This window comes from Carassius auratus, chromosome 34 (assembly GCF_003368295.1).
Source record: "Carassius auratus strain Wakin chromosome 34, ASM336829v1, whole genome shotgun sequence".
Classification (NCBI taxonomy): Eukaryota; Metazoa; Chordata; class Actinopteri; order Cypriniformes; family Cyprinidae; genus Carassius; species Carassius auratus.
Genome location: NC_039276.1, coordinates 27,588,732 through 27,606,382, shown reverse-complemented (window position 1 = coordinate 27,606,382; position 17,651 = coordinate 27,588,732). Strand labels below are relative to the sequence as shown.

At 39.6% G+C, this 17,651-nt stretch overlaps 1 protein-coding gene across 2 annotated transcripts in view; it reads left to right on the top strand.

Annotated features, from left to right (window-relative positions):
- Positions 1-2,992: 2,992 nt before the first annotated feature.
- Positions 2,993-17,651, top strand: part of LOC113053682 (cyclin-dependent kinase 16) — a 55,288-nt gene continuing 40,629 nt past the window's right edge. Inside the window, exons 1-2 of one of the 2 annotated variants that reach the window (XM_026218866.1) lie at positions 2,993-3,335; positions 16,226-16,373. In XM_026218866.1, coding sequence (XP_026074651.1) covers positions 3,075-3,335; positions 16,226-16,373 — 409 coding nt within the window. In that variant the 5' untranslated portion in view covers positions 2,993-3,074. The remainder of the gene's footprint in view (positions 3,336-16,225; positions 16,374-17,651) is intronic. The other variant, XM_026218865.1, reaches the window with a different exon arrangement.

The window sequence follows — 17,651 nt, the reverse complement described above, 5'->3', positions numbered from 1 at the left end:
CTCAGTCTCGTCTCATCCTCGGAGACCAGGACAACTAGAGCCCCAGATACAGATCCCCTGTAAAGACCTTGTCTCAGAGGAGCACCAGGACAAGACCACAGGAAACAGATGATTCTTCTGCACAATCTGACTTTGCTGCAGTCTGGAATTGAACTACTGGTTTCGTCTGGTCAGAGGAGAACTGACCCCCAACTGAGCCTGGTTTCTCCCAAGGTTTTTTTCTCCATTCTGTCACCGATGGAGTTTCGGTTCCTTGCCGCTGTCGCCTCTGGCTTGCTTAGTTGGGGTCACTTCATCTACAGCGATATCATTGACTTGATTGCAAATAAAAACAGACACTATTTCAACTGAACAGAGATGACATCACTGAATTCAATGATGAACTGCCTTTAACTATCATTCTGCATTATTGAGACACTGTTTTCCAAATGAATGTTGTTCAGTTGTTTTGACACAATGTATTTTATTTAAAGCGCTATATAAATAAAGGTGACTTGACTTGACTGGCCTTATATTACACACTGTTTTTACTGTTTCTCTGTTGATGTGATGTCACTCGACCCTATTCATCTATGTGCCCACACACAGTCCTCCAAGTGTATGACAGATATTATTATGATTCTGAAGGGTGTGAACCGTTGGGTAGATAGTGATTCACTCCGATTCATAATTCAGCTTCTCTGTTCAACTCTAAAGAGGTTTATGCGAGTTCAGAACCATTTGATTCTCAATGAAATTTGATTAGAAATTCTAGAACCAAAGCAAGAAACATCCGTGGTTATTTCCACATCATTGGCTTGCAGTGTACAGTAGATGATGTAAGTCCTGCAGTTTACACTTCGACTGAGCCATAAACCCAGATCACGCTCTGTTGTTCTCTGTAAAGCTTGCATGGTGAGAAGTGCTGACAGCTGACGAAAGTGTGCTCCTGTGACTGTGTTCCTCTACATATGCACACGCTTCAGACCCCAGAGCCACTGAAGAGTTCCCATCAAACACTAAATCTGCAGTGACCGCTCCGCTGGCAGCTTCTTTCAACATGGTTGCAGAATTGCTTGATTTGTGTATATTATATTTTTTCATAATTGGAACAACAGTGGCGTTTTTCATGCTATCATTTGTCTTTATGAAGTAAGAGCGAGAGCCCAGTGAGAGTTTGCTGATGTATAATCTAGCGTTAAAGTAAATCAGGCACATGATATTCAGTTTGTGTGAAATGAACAATGCAATGTGAATAGTGCTGTCATTTCCTCACTTAATCACCCGTCAGTCACAGTCGTCTTTAAAACACGCTCCAGTCCTGTCTTTGAGTCTTCCTCAAACAAGCTGTACCCCGAGCACGTTTCCTGAACACCCTCTGAACAGCCACTTTACTAAAGTACTTTAATGGTCAAATGAATTTTTGCTCAATAATGTTGTTCCTCAAAGGTGCTGATGTAATATTGACAGCTAGTGGCTGAATTGAGTACTGCAGTCCACATTCACAGTATGCACACAGTATCTGATTATAGAATTCACATCCTATCCTCCATGAAGAGATACACGGATAAAGGTCCACTGTGCAAATGTCCTTTTGATGTTTTATATTTTTTTGCAAGATAAAACTACATAAATAACAGTTGTCTTCAGGGGGATGTAATAAAGCAATCATTCTGTCACAGTCAGGAGCAGAGCAATCGCCAGGAAAAACAGTAATTACAGTAGTAACAAATGAAAAGATTCACACAAGAGGAAAGCAACATAAAATAACAAACATTTAATGAAATGAAACCGTTTGAGGCATGTTCATCTCATTTATTGCCAGACAGACGGTTCTTCAACATCCAACTCCAACTGTCTGTGGGAGAGAAAAAGGGTCCCAAGTTTTGTAAAACTGTAAGAGACGCTCAAGTCTTCCAATGACATGATGTCCAGTACACTCTTGGTCCACTGTGTCTTTGTTGGCTGCGTTTCAGGAATCCACTTCAGCGTCTGCAGTAAATAACACATTATGATGAGCTGGACCCTGGAAGAAGAGCTCCAGCTGTTATAGGAGAGAATCCCTTCAAAACACAGCTCCGGATCATTTCCTGAACAACATCTGACCAGAATCCTTTATATTACAACAGTCCTCCACTTTACACTTAACACAGGTCTTTGAAAATGTTTTATTCCAAATGTCTTCTCATTTAAAACTAAGCAACTTTATAACCCAACAAACAATACTAACGAAACAGTAATGTTCTAGCCACGCTCTCAGGTCTCAGTGTCACAGACTCCAGGAGATATCTCTGAAGCTCGTGCTCCTCCATCAGACGTCAGTGGATCAGGTTCATCTTTAGGTTCTGTAGCATCCACAGATACGCCGGGATCTCTTCTGCCAGGACCAGCTGTAATTCAGCGGGTGTTTCGGTGTGACTGTCTTCAGCTGGGATCTCTCTGTGGTCACAACAGGTTTAGGAGCTCTAAAGTAAACCAAACATTTCAGAAATAATTTGTCTTTAATAGAATTATGTCCTCCTTTTCATGTACAAATTTGGCAAAAGTAAAGCATTTTGTCAGATTTAACTAACATAACAAATACATTTTGCAAGATTTACCTAAATAAGCGTTATATTTGTATTACTATATTACTAAATTAAAATATTAAAGATATTTCATCTTATTTTTAATCTTGTATTTAAATCGAAATGTTAAACCTAAATCTGAATATAACATTTAAATCTTGTATATATATATATATTATTGTCCTAAATATCATTCTATACATAAAGGTGTTTTTAACAGTGATGTGAACTTTAACAGCTCACTAAAATACTGATCCAAAAAATAACTTTATTGCTTTAAGTTTAATGTTTTCAATAGTTCATATTCATTTGGAAAGATTATTGTTGCTAGAGTAGATTATATTAGGATAGATTGTTTGTTTTCCAGTAAGCTCGTCATCAGTGAGTATGGAGAAGAGGCGGAAGTTCGCTGGAAACAGCAGCATGAGGTTACATTAATAAGAGGAGATTCGATCTGTTTTAAATGTTCTGCTCAGATATTATGAAGAATCTCATAGGTTTACAGGGAGCATATGTGCATGTTGGTGTATGGAGGGGGTGATTCCGATACGGGATGTTTACCGGACGCACATCAGCGCGAGCTTCATCACGCCACGGAGGAGAGGGCCACGCGGTCACGTGATCACGAGGAGTCCCGGACAGGAGACATGTCCGTGCATCTGTTCAGCGGCGCTTCAGCTCGAACCCTTGAATCATTGGCCGAGACACATTGCGTCTGTTCTTCAGTCGAGCTCCTGCAGCGCCCCGCGTCAGCACACAACGCTCGCGTCGCGTCGCGTCTCGCCGCAGGTAGGTACTGTACTGTATGACCGCTGCGGCGTTTTCCTCCTGATCACTCGTTTATTATGCTCCCCATATTAGTTCAGCTCTGAACTTTGAGTACAGTTAGTGACTAGGGTCGAGTTGTGCTGGTTTCGCCCGTGTTTGCGGTAAGCATGAAGACGCACGGTTTCTCCGGTATTAAAGCGTGCTGTCACGCGCTGTACCGTTCACTGATTTCAGCATATGTGCGACGGACTGAAATGACGCATAGGTGTCAGCCTGGGCCAGGGGGTCAACATGTTAATGTACAGAGATGTCCTTATATCACCATCATTTAAAGGGACAGCTCACAGTTCCCTAAACATGACTTTCTGTTTTAGATGAACACAGTATGAGAAATTCTGATCAATGTGCTCGCTGCTCTTTTACACACAATAGCTGTGTCTGAAATCACTCACTCGTTCACTGCTCCCTATATAGTGTAAGGCAGTGTAGTGCACTAAATCAGAATGAAGTGAGCAAATTCAGATTGTGCTGTACAGTGTTCCTCAGAGAGCACAGGAACATCTCTCCCAAACACAGTTTTGTGCTCGTACAATGGTCTCACAGCTCCCTCGGGCCACCATTCAGTCTACATTTCAATGAATACTACACTACATACAAGTGATTATCCAATATTATATAATCACGCACCAAAATAAATCTCCATCATCTCTTGTTAACAACGACTCCACTTCAGTAAATTAGTAAAACATTAAACTGAGTTAATGCCTAAACAATATATTTTATTTGAACAATGCATGAAAACAGAAATAATAAAGATGTAAACAGCATCTCTCATTCAAACTCATTCGCTCCCGCTCTCCGCATTGGATTCTGGGAAATAGTGCTTCAGCGAGTGCACATCGGTTCTACATTCTAAATCAGAGAGGATTGTGGGTAAAAATAGTGAATGAATGTAGGGAATGAACTCGTTCACTCAGAATTAAGAGAGTGCTACAAAATGGCCGACAGCTGATGTAGTGCACTATATAGTGTATAGGGAGCCATTTCAGACACAGGTAATCAAACAGTGAGACAGTAAGCAGGTAGAAAAGGGCTACTTTTACTACTAGTTCTGTGTATTTGGGGAACATTTTAATATCCCTACCCTTATCAAGACACTTTATTCCTAATGTGTTACCTATGTAATTTTTTACTTCACCACAAACTATTTGAATTATATTGTGAAGACTACATTTCCTGTGTGACATTTAAGATCATTTTTTTAGAGCTTGGTAGTATTAAAGGGATACTCCATCCCAAAATGAAATGTTTGTCATTAATCACTTACCCCCATGCTGTTCTAAACCCGTAAAAGCTTCGTTCATCTTCAGAACACAATTTAAGATATTTTAGGATGAAAACTGGGAGACTTGTGACTGTCCCATAAACTGCTAAGTAACTTACACTATCAATGTCCAGAAGATTATGAAAAGCATCATCAGAAAAGTCCGTCTGCCATCAGTGGTTCAACCGTAATGTCATGAAGTGACGAGAGTACTGTTTGTAAGTGAATAAACCAAAAATAACGACTTTATTCAACAATTTGTTTGTAACAGTCTCCTCCGTGTCTCTCCACATCACAGTATGCTGCGTATGCTCTTCTGTGTCAGCCGCGCCACAAGGATGCGCTGTTTTCTTTCAAATCAAACCATAAATACACGTGCAGCTACCGTACTGTATCAATGCTATATCAGGATAAAACTGTGTATTAAAAGCTAACAGAAGCACTAGCATTTACAAATAACAGCGTATCTAAAAGTATAAGACACCAAGCAAAAAACAAAGTCCTACCTATAAAAGCCGTGCTTGCACAGATTCTGCACGATCTTCTTCATTAATATCCTCTGCTTCTCAATGACGCTCAAACTGATTAACGATATTAACAAAGTTTACCATACAGCCGGAGCACATGCCACTGATGAGAGGGGCGGGACGTTTAGACACGCACTGGAGGAAGTGTAGCCAATCACAACACACTGCGCTAGCTGACCAATCAGAGCCCACATGTATTTCTGAGGGAGGGGCTTCATAAAAGCAGGAAATGACCAGCATGTTTCTCAGAGATGGGACAGAGTGGTGTGGAATAAAGGTAAATTATGTGAAAAATAACAGGTTTTTTTTTTTTTTAAAGGAAGCATTAAGGATCCAAATGCAGACTTAAAATCTCACACAGCAGCAAATGACAGTATCCAGGGCAAGACAAAGGGTTAAACCACAGAAACTGTCAATGGGTCAGGGCAGGCAGCAAATGATCAAAAACCAGGAGAACAGTTCAAACACAGGCAAGGCAAGAACAAGGCAAAAAGACAAGGCTAAACAAAACAAGATGGACTAGGAAAAAATGCTTAGTTTTTGCTGCAGTAGCAAAAGAATAATTCACATTGAGAGTGTGTTTGTGTGCAGAGTTATAGTCCATTGATGGGAGACAAGTGTGTCTGAAATTATGGTGCGTTCAAGTCCTCCGGGAAGTTCGTACGCACGAGGTGGGAAGTCGTGCTTACGACGGCATGTGCGTTCAACTCACTTTCGTCAGAGCAAGATGGAGGAGTACTTTCTCTTAATTAATAACACAAAAATATAGCAATGTTCTTAAACTCTTGTTATAGAAAATGAAGAACAAAGAAATGTGCATTAGCAGGGGTGTGATTCTTACGGAAAAATCCGGCTTTTCCGACCTGAAAATGATGCTCTCGTAAATCATGCAAAAAAAAAGAATGTGCACGTGCCCAACCGTGCACTTACATGAACAGCTTCAGTTGACTGACGAAGACAGTGAACACGGATGATTTAGCTAAGCAAATCCAATATGTTGTCTTTCATTTTTATATGCAGGTCTAGTCAAATGTAACCAATCTATTGATCACTTTTGTCATGATTCCATAACATTATTGTTAAACGATTCTGGGCTAACTTAGCAAAGTAACGCCATGTTGGTTATGGCTTACCTCTAGCTAGAAAGCTTTGCAGCTTCTATAAGGCTCGAAATTGCCAACATTTTTGTCACATATGCTCCTGAAACTTAATCTGTGCGACCTAAAAATATATTTGGGAGTAACGTTATATGTGCGGGGCGAGCATTATCTGTCCACTAGTGACATGTCCGATTTGCGAACTAATGAATCCTTTGAACTAGGGCTGTGCAATTAATAAAAAAAAAAAAGAAAGATTCGATTTCGATTTTGGCCTCCAACGATTATGAAAATCCAATAATCGAGATAAAACGATTATTGCGCCCCATTCCTCTCCCTTTTGCAGCGCTGTGCTTTCATTCCTCCAGAAAAGCCCAATTACCCGTGAAAATCAGTAAAATCATGTAACGTGACATTTGCAGAATGAGACGTGCTTGAATTATCCAAGTATATTTATTCATGTTTTTAAAAGCGTGGAAGAGAACTTGCACGGCTCCTCAGGAAGATATAAGCACTCAGAGACAAAACACAGACATTTAAAATCATCTTTTAGCTCAAAGTGCGCGCCTAAACGGTCAAGTACATGCAAAAATGTGTCCACATGCTGCGCTTGGTGATTATTCATGTATACATTCGTCGGTCCTGTAATAAATGAATGTAAAGAGTTGAGAATGAAAATACGCATATAACAGTAATTTGGATCCGTGTGGTTCTTAAAGTGACAGCGGGCTATATTTCATTTTACATGTAATTATTAATTTCTGCAGTAGGGTGTACATGTCACGGCGCGGTAGAAATGGCGCCGTGTAAAAGAACAAGATCTGGGTCCAAGTGCAGGGAAGAGACACTTTATTTTAACAAGAACAAATGAGAACTAAAAGGCCAACACGGCAAAAACAAAACGAATCACAGGGACAAGCAGGAAAACGAGCACGAGAAACACAGGTACATAGACATTACAATATAGCCAGGCAGAGTGGTGGGTGAGACGAAACTATATACTCGTGAACAACTAGGGAACAGCTGTGTGCGTGATTATGTGCACGGGTGTACAGAGTGAATAAGGTAATGAGTCAGGGAGCAAGAGAGTAACACAGGTGGAGCAACTAAACAGTAATGAGGTCACAAGGTGGGCGGGGTCAGAGAAGGAAAGAAGAGAGCACATGGCACCAAATAAACACAGCACAAGCCATGTGCTCACAGAAAGACAGAAGACTGTGACAGTGCAATGCTACATGAACCTTTTCATATAAACTGCAATAAATACAAAACTAAAGCCAAACTTAAACTGAAACGAGACAGAGACATTAATAGTAAATGGTATAGCGAATAAATGAAATAATCATACTGCTTGAGACAGTTTGTTCAATTTGTATCTTATTCTTTTGTATTTGTTCCTTTGCTTTTTTATAACTGACAGTTTAATTATTTTCAATAATTTTGAGGACTTTTTGTTTGTTTGCAATTCTGCTGGTCTCTACAATGTAGATGTCATAGCAAGTCAAGTCAAGTCTGCTTAATTGTCAATTCCTCCACATGTACAGTACACACATACAGAAAATTTACCCCGGTGCATACAGATAACACTAACAGTAGAACATTAAACACAGATAATAAAATATAAAGTACAACTATACAAATAGGTCATGTATAAAGAAAGATAAGTTAAGCAGCAGATGGTAGATAGAGAGCAAACCAGTGAAGTAACCAGTGCAGGTATAATGTCTGTAGCAGCCTTATTTACAGGAAATTCAGATTTGATATGTATCACTATCTTTAAATAAATCACTCATATAAAGTTTTGGTCATATGGCCCCCTCATGATCATGTTAAATAATCGTAATTACAATATTGATCTATCGCTGCGTCATGGAAAATGCACCGTTTAGTTTCCTGCTTTTTTGTCCTTTGTGAATCACGCCTATGATACTTCGTTTTTAATATTTTAAATTAATTTATTAAGCCATTGCCAACTTTATTGTTACAAGTTGCATTGTTATATTATAATGCCATCATATTATGCATCGTCGATTAACTTACTGCGCTGTAAATAGAAAAGCCTGACAATATCACAGCTAAATACCTTTAAGTATTGTATATTCTGCCATGTTTATCACTGACTTAAAGAAAATCCCGGGCTCCCCACTGGTATTTACGATATTGTGGTGGTGTTCATGTGCATTCAAGTGGTAAATACGATCTATACGAGATGACTTGAATGCACCATTAGTTCCCAGAGTGGGGATTGTGGGAAGTGGAGTCTGGGAGGATGTGTAGATGGAGTTCTCTGGTGGTGAGCAGGAAGAAGGACAGGGACCCCCTTCCAAGGAGCCGTTTTGATATGCTGTTGTAAGCTATAAGGACATTTGGTGAAGTGATACGGACATGTAAATCCAGTCAAGACCTGCCTGGAACTACTTTAGCCATGCATTTCCCTGAAAATAACTGCACACCTTACACTGTCAGTCAGTCAATCAGATTCAAGCATTCAGCAGCCCTGTAGTGTGTGTGTGTGTGTGTGTGTGTATGCACCGATGGCATTTTTTTGGCAAATACCAATATCCCATTGCCAGTACAGATTTACAGTCATTTTTCTATAACTGACAGCATATACAAACAAAAGTCTACTTTTTGGTTTTCAATGCAAAAAATAAAATAAATAATAATAATAATCTAATCTAAGTTTCAGTTCTCTCACTTAAACGACTCTCAGAAGAAAATACTCTGTGACTGGAAAGAGGTAGAAATAACAGTTCACTGAAAATGAGTGGCTGTCAATAACAAAAGAGATGTAATTTCCCACAGCTTTTTTCCCCTAACAGTATGAAATGTGTTATCTTTCACATCAGATTCTTACATTGTTTCAGTGAATTCAGAGGAAACAGAAGCTGCTTCTGAAGGGACAGCTGATGAAGCCGAGAGGTGCCAGAAAGTCCTTTACACAGCAAAACTGCAAGGGCAAAATGATATTATAATAATATTTTAAATATTTGTGAACATGTAAATAAGAAATGTTGAGAAAAAAAAATGCAATGATATGTTTAAACATGAAACCAAACCATTAGTTGGTGGTGAGTGATGTTTTAGTGAGTGAGTCATTCATTCATTCAACTGATTTGTTCAAATGGCTAATCGTTTAGAAATGAGGCAAGTAACTGTCTTAATGAACTGGTTATGAATCATTGGCTCACTTGATTCATTCAAAAACGTGAATATATTAAGTCATGAAACAACATCTTTGTCATGTTTTTTACCTATATTATATATTTTTTGTACCGTACACTACTTCTATCTTTCTGAGTTAATTAGCGCGTGCTGTTGCTCACATTTGTTTATATCTTTCATCGAGTCTCTCTCTCTCTCTCTCGCTGCACAGACCTCATCTGGGATGACATTATCACTGAATGCAATACAATCTGATTCATTTGCAGGCAAAATGTTTTGATGGCCAAGTTTCAGTGGTTCCCTAATTATTTTTGGGATTGAAGTTTTAATCAGTCTTTTTGTCCAGACGGGTGAGTAAAGTTCCCTCTCACTTGCTCCTTTAAGACAATAAGTGAGTCAAGACGTGAGACTGAGCAATCACTGGGCACAGGTTAAAGCTCTCAGGTCCAGTAACTTATAAAGACATTCCTGCTGAATCTGTCAGATGGAAAACAACAGAAGAAATATGTCTAGGGTTCCTGCTCACCTTCGTGATCATAGCAGTAGTCCTGAGGAAGAGATGTGTGGTGACTGCAGATGAGTCCATAACTAGGACAGTAGTGATAACCACAATATCACAAAACCGCACTGTTGATGAGCAAACCTCGGAGGAGTGGAAGAACCGTTTTCTTTTCTTGTATCAGACTGAATATTAAACAAGTTAGTGATGATAACAATGTGTACCATGCTGATTTGTACAGCGTCTCTGTAGATTTGCACTTAACAAGCCTAAACAGAGTAAATGAGCGAGAGATCGTCTGAGCGCGTGTGAATACTAGCGTCTGTCCTCCAGGCTGGGTCATATTTAATTGGGAAAATAGGTTGTCATGCCCAAGGAAAGCTAAATCTCTGTCTTTAGCATTGACTCGTAGCTGGTCAGCTGAGCCTGCTAAAGTGGCGCTCAAAGGTGAAATGATTTCAGCAGCGTGTTTCATGATGTTTCTGTTGTGAAGTAATGAATCAGTGTTTTGGAGCGTGTAGTTGAACTGCAGCGACTGACGCCTGAGGGGAAATATCAATACAAAGTCTCTTATCCACTCAGATTACAACTAACATATTCATATATACATATTGACTAATGATAGCCTAACAATCTTATTATCAGGTTTATGTTTTGTTATGTGGACCATTATTTTGCCAGTCTCTTCTGTTTACTTCACTTCCTGTCTCAATGGTGTTTGGTTCCAGTTTTTATTGTCATTTGACTACGACCTCACTACTGCTATCATAACATGTACACACAAAGATTATATGTGTATTTGTTTGTATATATATATATATATATATATATATATATATATATATATATATGTATACAGTATGAATATGTTTGGCAATAATACTGCATAGCACGCTAGGGCTGGGCCGATATATGAAAAAATGTATATCTCAATATTGTAAAAAAATCTCTATTCGATATATATCTCGATATATTTGCTTTTGCATTTAAATAATAAAAAGTCTGGGGGGAAATAAACTGGGATAAGGATTATTTATTTTTAAGAACACAAGTCTGTACTGTCTCTGGTGTTAGAGAAGCTCTGTGCATGAATCTATGTTCCATTGACACTAAAAACCTTCTCAGATGGGGAGCTATTTGCTGAAGCACATAGATAGTTCTTATTTATTTATATATACCAAACACTTATACACTCTTTCTGTCTATATTATGAAAACTGGTAAAACAAATGAAAAATATTATAAAAGTTAAATTCCTATTAGTAAATCCACATTGCCATAGCCTATGTTTCTTTAGTCACACAACAGCGATTGAGTTCATACAGTGACCATATACAGTGGAGATCTCAGGAAAGACCGGCTGAATGACGCATTCTTTTAGATCACTAAACTCCAGCTTGATTGTTTTTCAGATCATCTGTGACGGCGCTTCCGCAACGAGGAGCGAGCGTTTGCGTGCACATGGTTGCCAAATTGCTCAGAATAAGCAGAGCACCAGGAAGGAAAAGTATCTATGTAACAGAGAAGCTCTGATTCGGGGATTTGAACTTATGATATCTGGCATCCGCACCAATGAGAGTTTGCGCAGTATGTTCCCTTTTTGGATGTTTGGCACATTCTTTAGGGAAAGGATGCTTGAATTTGAAATATTCAATATTCACAATATTTTCTAAATTTACATCGTCACCATAATTATTCCGATATTATCGGTAATATTCGATATATCACCCAGCCCTATAACACGCTATTGCGCAACTCAAAATTACTGCAAGGAAATTTACTCACCACGACAGCCCTATCCAGAACAATAAACTGCTATATTATATGTCTGTAATATATGTTGTAATGTAAGGCAACGCTACAGGGAGCCAGGACAGCTGATCTTCCTCTCAGTGGCAAACCACATGTAATACTTTCTGGACTTTGACAGTGTGACTTACTTGGCAGTCTATGGGACAGTCCCAAGCCTCCTGGTTCACCCAAAATATTGTGTTCTGAAGACGTACAAAGCTACGGGTTTGGAACAACATGGGGGTAAGAGATTAACAACAAAATGTTAATTTTGGGTTGAAGTATCCCTTAAACTGTAAACATCGGCCTGCAAAAGATATATTTAGAGGACAAAAAATTAAATAAAGACAGTGGGGATTGTGGGTCAGGAAAAAATGTGATGGTGATAGAATAAAAGAGCCAAAGTTGATTTTTGCAGAGGTAAGAATGAATACCTGAAGTATTAAAGTGTACATATCAATTTTTGTTATAATCATTAAATATCATATTTTACTGATAAAAATAGAGTTGTGGTTGTAGTGTAAATGCTCCTGTAGTTCCCTTTCAAGGAATGCTATGGGGGAAACCCTCGTCGTGACCCATGTCTAAATTATACATTTAAAAAAACTCCAATAACTTGTTGGCCGGCGACAGACCATGACATCACTACTGGTGAGAATATAGGATAAAAAGGCACCGGAAGAGCATCATGGTAGCAGGTTTCTTTAAGTACCGGTGGTACTGAGGACCCGGTGAACCCGGTTCTTGACGCATACAGCGCTATGATTTCCGTGAAGCAGAAAACGCGGACGGAATCTTAAAATCCAGTCATGAAAATTAAATTTACATTTTAATATGGACAGTCACGGAATTTAAACCAGTGTCTATTTAAAGTTATTCACGGTAACCCATCAAAATAAAAGTTCATTTTTACATAAAGGCATTGTGCTGGAAATATTACTATTATTTAGTAGAAAGTAGGTGATACTGCTACTACTGTTGAAAAAAAATTATAAAAGTTTTTAAAGAAATAAATAACACAATATTTCTTCCATGTTTTAATTTTAATAGCAAATCCCCTTTATTTACCAAAAATAAAATGTGTTTAAATTTCATTAATTAAAAGCCAAATAAAATTTGGTTAAACTTGTATACTGCTTTTCATAATTATATTACTTGTAGAAAAACTTTCAACACAATTGTTAGTAAGTATAAAGAATGGCATTGGTTTTATTTTTAGTGATAAAAAGTGTGTGTGTTTTTTTTTATTAGCATATTTTGTGTTTTGCTTTGGTACCGAAATTCGTACCAAGAACCGTGGATTTTCACTGGTATCAGTACCGTGACAACACTAGTTTGAAGCATGCTTTCTGTGGTAAGAGCGATCTTTATCCTTATATTATGGTGAGTACTAGCAAGGCGTTTAGACGATGTGTGCATCTGTGTCTGCGTTATTTGACACCTGATGAAACACATGATCTTTGCCTTTTTCTGTTTGGGAGAAGAGCACGCTCACAATGTCCTCAGGGGGCAATATGCATAGACTGTGAGTGTTTTCCGATGAAAAAGATCCGCTCTCGTTTTTCTTTCATTTTGAGGAAAAGGGGGCAGGCATCTGCTACCTTCGGTTCAGGACCCACCGCTGCTGGAAGAGCAGATGTTTGAGAAGTGCAAAACAGCTGAGGTTGAGCCTTCCCAATCCACCTGCTCTGTTTATGAGGAGCTGTAGGAAGTTATGGAATGAGCCACGGCGAGGCTTGACTTGCCATGGAAGCGGACCAAGAAAGTGACGTTGTGTCCTGATGAGCGTTATCTTTCTGATCATAACTGTCCAGCTCAGGTGAGCCTTCCTTTTCTTCCTGATCTCCTTATGGAGATCTGCTCTCCCCTCTCTGTCGGACATCTACTTCGAACACTGCTAAAGCAGAGCTGTTAAGTTCATTTAAGACTCTAGCCACCCTGGTAACTCTCTTTTCATTTTGCTGCCATCTGGTAAGCGCTTCTGTAGCCTGATGGCTAAAACCGAGAGACTCAGGAGGAGCTTTTTCCCATCAGGCTCCTACACTCAAACTCAGTCTCTTAACTTCTACATGACTTAAATTAATTCAGATAGTTAATATACTGACATTGTCACTTGCATACAGCAATATCTGTAAATTTAATTTATTTACTTTTTTACCTCTATTGCTGTTATGTAAATACCCTGTACAGCCTGTTTGCACATTATTCTCTTGTACATTCCTGCTCATCTTAATATTTATTGCTGCTGGAATTACAAACCAGGTGTTCGACTTGCAGTGTTTTTCTCTCTCGTCGATGTTGTATCCAGCCAGTCTGATTGGTTTCATGCTTTCTGGATCATGCGGCCGGGTCACAGGCTTCTGCGGGAGCCTTCTTGATTATCAAGAAGTCGTGGCCTAATGGTTAGAGAGTCAGACTCCCAATCGAAGGGTTGTGAGTTCTAGTCTCGGGCCGGACGGAATTGTGGGTGGGGGGAGTGCATGTACAGTTCTCTCTCTCCACCTTCAATACCACGACTTAGGTGTCCTTGAGCAAGGCATCGAACCCCCAACTGCTCCCCGGGCGCCGCAGCATAAATGATGAACACTGCTCCGGGTGTGTGTTCAGAGTATGTGTGTGTGTGTGTTCACTGCTCTGTGTGTGTGCACTTCGGATGGGTTACATGCAGAGCACAAATTCTGAGAATGGGTCACTATACGTGGCTGAATGTCATGTCACTTTCATCAGGCCTCTGCCCGACATGGCAAGAAACTTCCTGGATGTCCAGGCTGGGCTTCATGGTCACTAGGACATCCCCTCTGCTGAGGCATCAAGTGGGAAGTATAGGTGGCATTTGTGAGAGCCTTCTTGTGTAATGCTGTCTCAGGCAGTGCTCCACTCACCTCAGAGAGTTATCTTTGAGCTTTGGATCAGTGCTTCTGTAGACACATGCTTGGGAAGTTCTTAAATCCATGCTATGGTAAGTGCACACGCTAAGCTTTGTGCACTTTCTGATATCCACATGATGGTTAGCGTGCACACTGAGCCTCTGCGCTCTTTCTGAAATCCTGTATGGTAAGGGTTATTAACACGCTCCTGTCACATGAGAGTTGAGTTCTCAGTTTTTCCCAGTGCACATAGAACCGGAAGCATCAGGTGAACTGGCCCTTCCTCTGCCTCCCTGATGTGTTGAGCTTTTGGTTAAATTGTAGTACACTTACCCATTGATCTAGCAATCATGCTGTAGATCGAGCCCCCCTCGTTTGAGAACTGGGTGTTACTCTCCCTCAGCCGGGTAACTTCCTACTAGCCATCAAGCACTGAACCTTGCACCTGACTGTCTCTATAGGAGACACATTGATGTGGGACTTCCTGAAATTAACAGGTTATTTCTTTTGTTGTTCAGTATACAGTCACAGAGCAAGGTGCTGATGTTGAGTGAGCTCAGTTTCTCTGTGAGGTTCATGAGGATTGATTGTTTTGAATGATGAACTAAAGTCTATTAAACAGCATTCTGGAATAACTGTCTCTCTCCAGAGCACATCTTCATAATTATTGTTGTGAGTGCCACAGGGCACTAGACATTGATGTGGGTCCCAGTGAACGTTTTTGTAACCTGTTTGATGGTGGATTTGAAGCAGACAGGAATGACAGCCAAACTCAGGGAGTTGTAAAGTGTTTAGAAGAACATCAACCCATTAATCTGCACATTGTCTCAGCTTGTGTGGATGTTACTGCTGCAACTAATGATTATTTTGATAATCATTTATTAAGCCATTTCTTTTTTCGATTAATCTGGTCACCCCCCCCCACTCACACACACACACACATTTTAATTATATTGACAAAAACATACTATTCCACATTGTGCTCAATGTCCTTCAAACAAATGTGGCAACAGAATGCTACGAAAACATACAGTGCTAACAATTTATTGGACCACCTGTCATAATAGAGAAAACACAGATATTTTAGGAATCTGTCAAATAAAATAATACTTGTAATTTATTGGGCAAATAACAAACCAAAACAACTAAATAGTATTCACATAATAACAAAAATGGCTTTCTTTCTTTTTTTGTTGAATTTGGACATGTACTGTGGGCAGACACGATTAATCGATAATGAGAATCGTTGTTGATGATTTTTATTATACTGTATATAATAATCGATTTTATTGATTAGTTGTTGCAGCCCTAGTGGGCATGATATAAAGATGCCATTATGTTAACAAAGCCTTGTGGCCTTAAAATAAAATCTTAGAGCCACAACATATTTCATTGTGATACAGAAAAACTTCCAACATCAAAAGAATCAAACATGTCCCCTGAAGCTACAGTTCTGCTAAAACACAAATGATCTTTTCACGAACACTCTCATGCCTTAGATTTAGCATGTACTTGCTCAAAAATCCCAAACCTCTTGAAGCCTGCTCAGTGACATTACCCTATGATAAAATAGCACCCATGATGTTCTGTAAGTGCAGCTATTGAATGTGCATATGTGACCTGAAATCAAAGTTTCTTTTAGGTCGCGGGAAGAATTTTGATGGACCGCATGAAGATAATTAAAAAGCGCCTGTCCATGAGCTTGCAAAGTGTACGGCGTGTGGACGAGAGTCTCTCAGAGCTTCCTGAACATGCCGGACTGGATGAGCCTCCCTTGTCACAAGACAGTGGTGAGAACAAGCTTTTACATTAACTGTGCATACAAATACATTCACACAATTATTCTGTACACTGACTATTGTTCACACAGATGCATGAAAGGATGTTTTAAAAAGTGTGTTGAATTCTTACAGTTTTAGAACAACACTTGTTAATTTGGGCACATTCACTATGTTAACGACACCGCTTTTTCCACTTCATCATTAGGTATCATTAGACAACATGGTGGCACATAACACCAGCTTCTAATAATTTAATTATCTTGGATGATGTTGATCTAATCATCCAAAAAAGTCAGTATCGACAGTCGATATTGTCCAGTTGTTTGGACAATATTGAATTGGTCAGTATTTTTGCTACAGTATATTTGACTCATTAGGCATAGCTCAACTTCAAGATGTTTTATCTGTGTAAAACACTGCAATAAAACTAGATAAGACAAATGCAGAGTAGGTCTATTACTAGGCCTGGGCGAAAAATCGATTGAATGAATTAATTCGAATTTTTTGTTACGGCGATTTTAAAAAATAACTAAATCGAGTTTTTGTGTAATGGCGCATTTTTGGCTCCCCGGAGCTTCCGTAGCGCTAGTTTCACACGAAACAGCAAGCGACAACATGGCTACCGGTGAGAGTGGGAAGTTTGTTCCCAAGAAAGGAATAAAATGATCAGTTGTTTGGAACTGGTATGGGTTTGCTGCGACAGACATGGAGCAAGAGACCCCACGCTGCAACATTTGCCTAAAGCCCATCGCAGTCAAAGGCAGCAGCACCACAAACCTATTCCAACACCTGAAACAGAGACATCCAGCCCAATATGAAAAATACCAGTCTCTCCGAAACGAACAAAACCGCAGTGACCAAAAAAAACATAGCTAAAAAACTTTGCACAAGGCATCGCATTTGACGGGGGGCACGGTGGAGAACAATCACCGAAGCGGTCGCTTTGCATATAGCCAAAGACATGGTACCCATATATACTGTGGAGAAGACGGGTTTATTAATTTGATTAAAACCTTAGAACCCAATAATGAGCTACCCAGCCGCAAGTACTTCAGTGAAGTCGCCTGGCCCCAGCCGTACCACAGCACACGAGAGAAAGTCAGCAGAGAACTGGAGGAGCTGTCCTTTTATTCGGCAACAACCCAACATGTGGTCCAGTCGGACAATGACACCTTATATGAGTTTAACGGTGCATTTCATTAACAATGCGTGGGATTTGTGGAGTATTTCCCTCCAAACGTCATACTTTCCCGAGGACCACACCGGTGAGAGACGCTCTCGACTGCT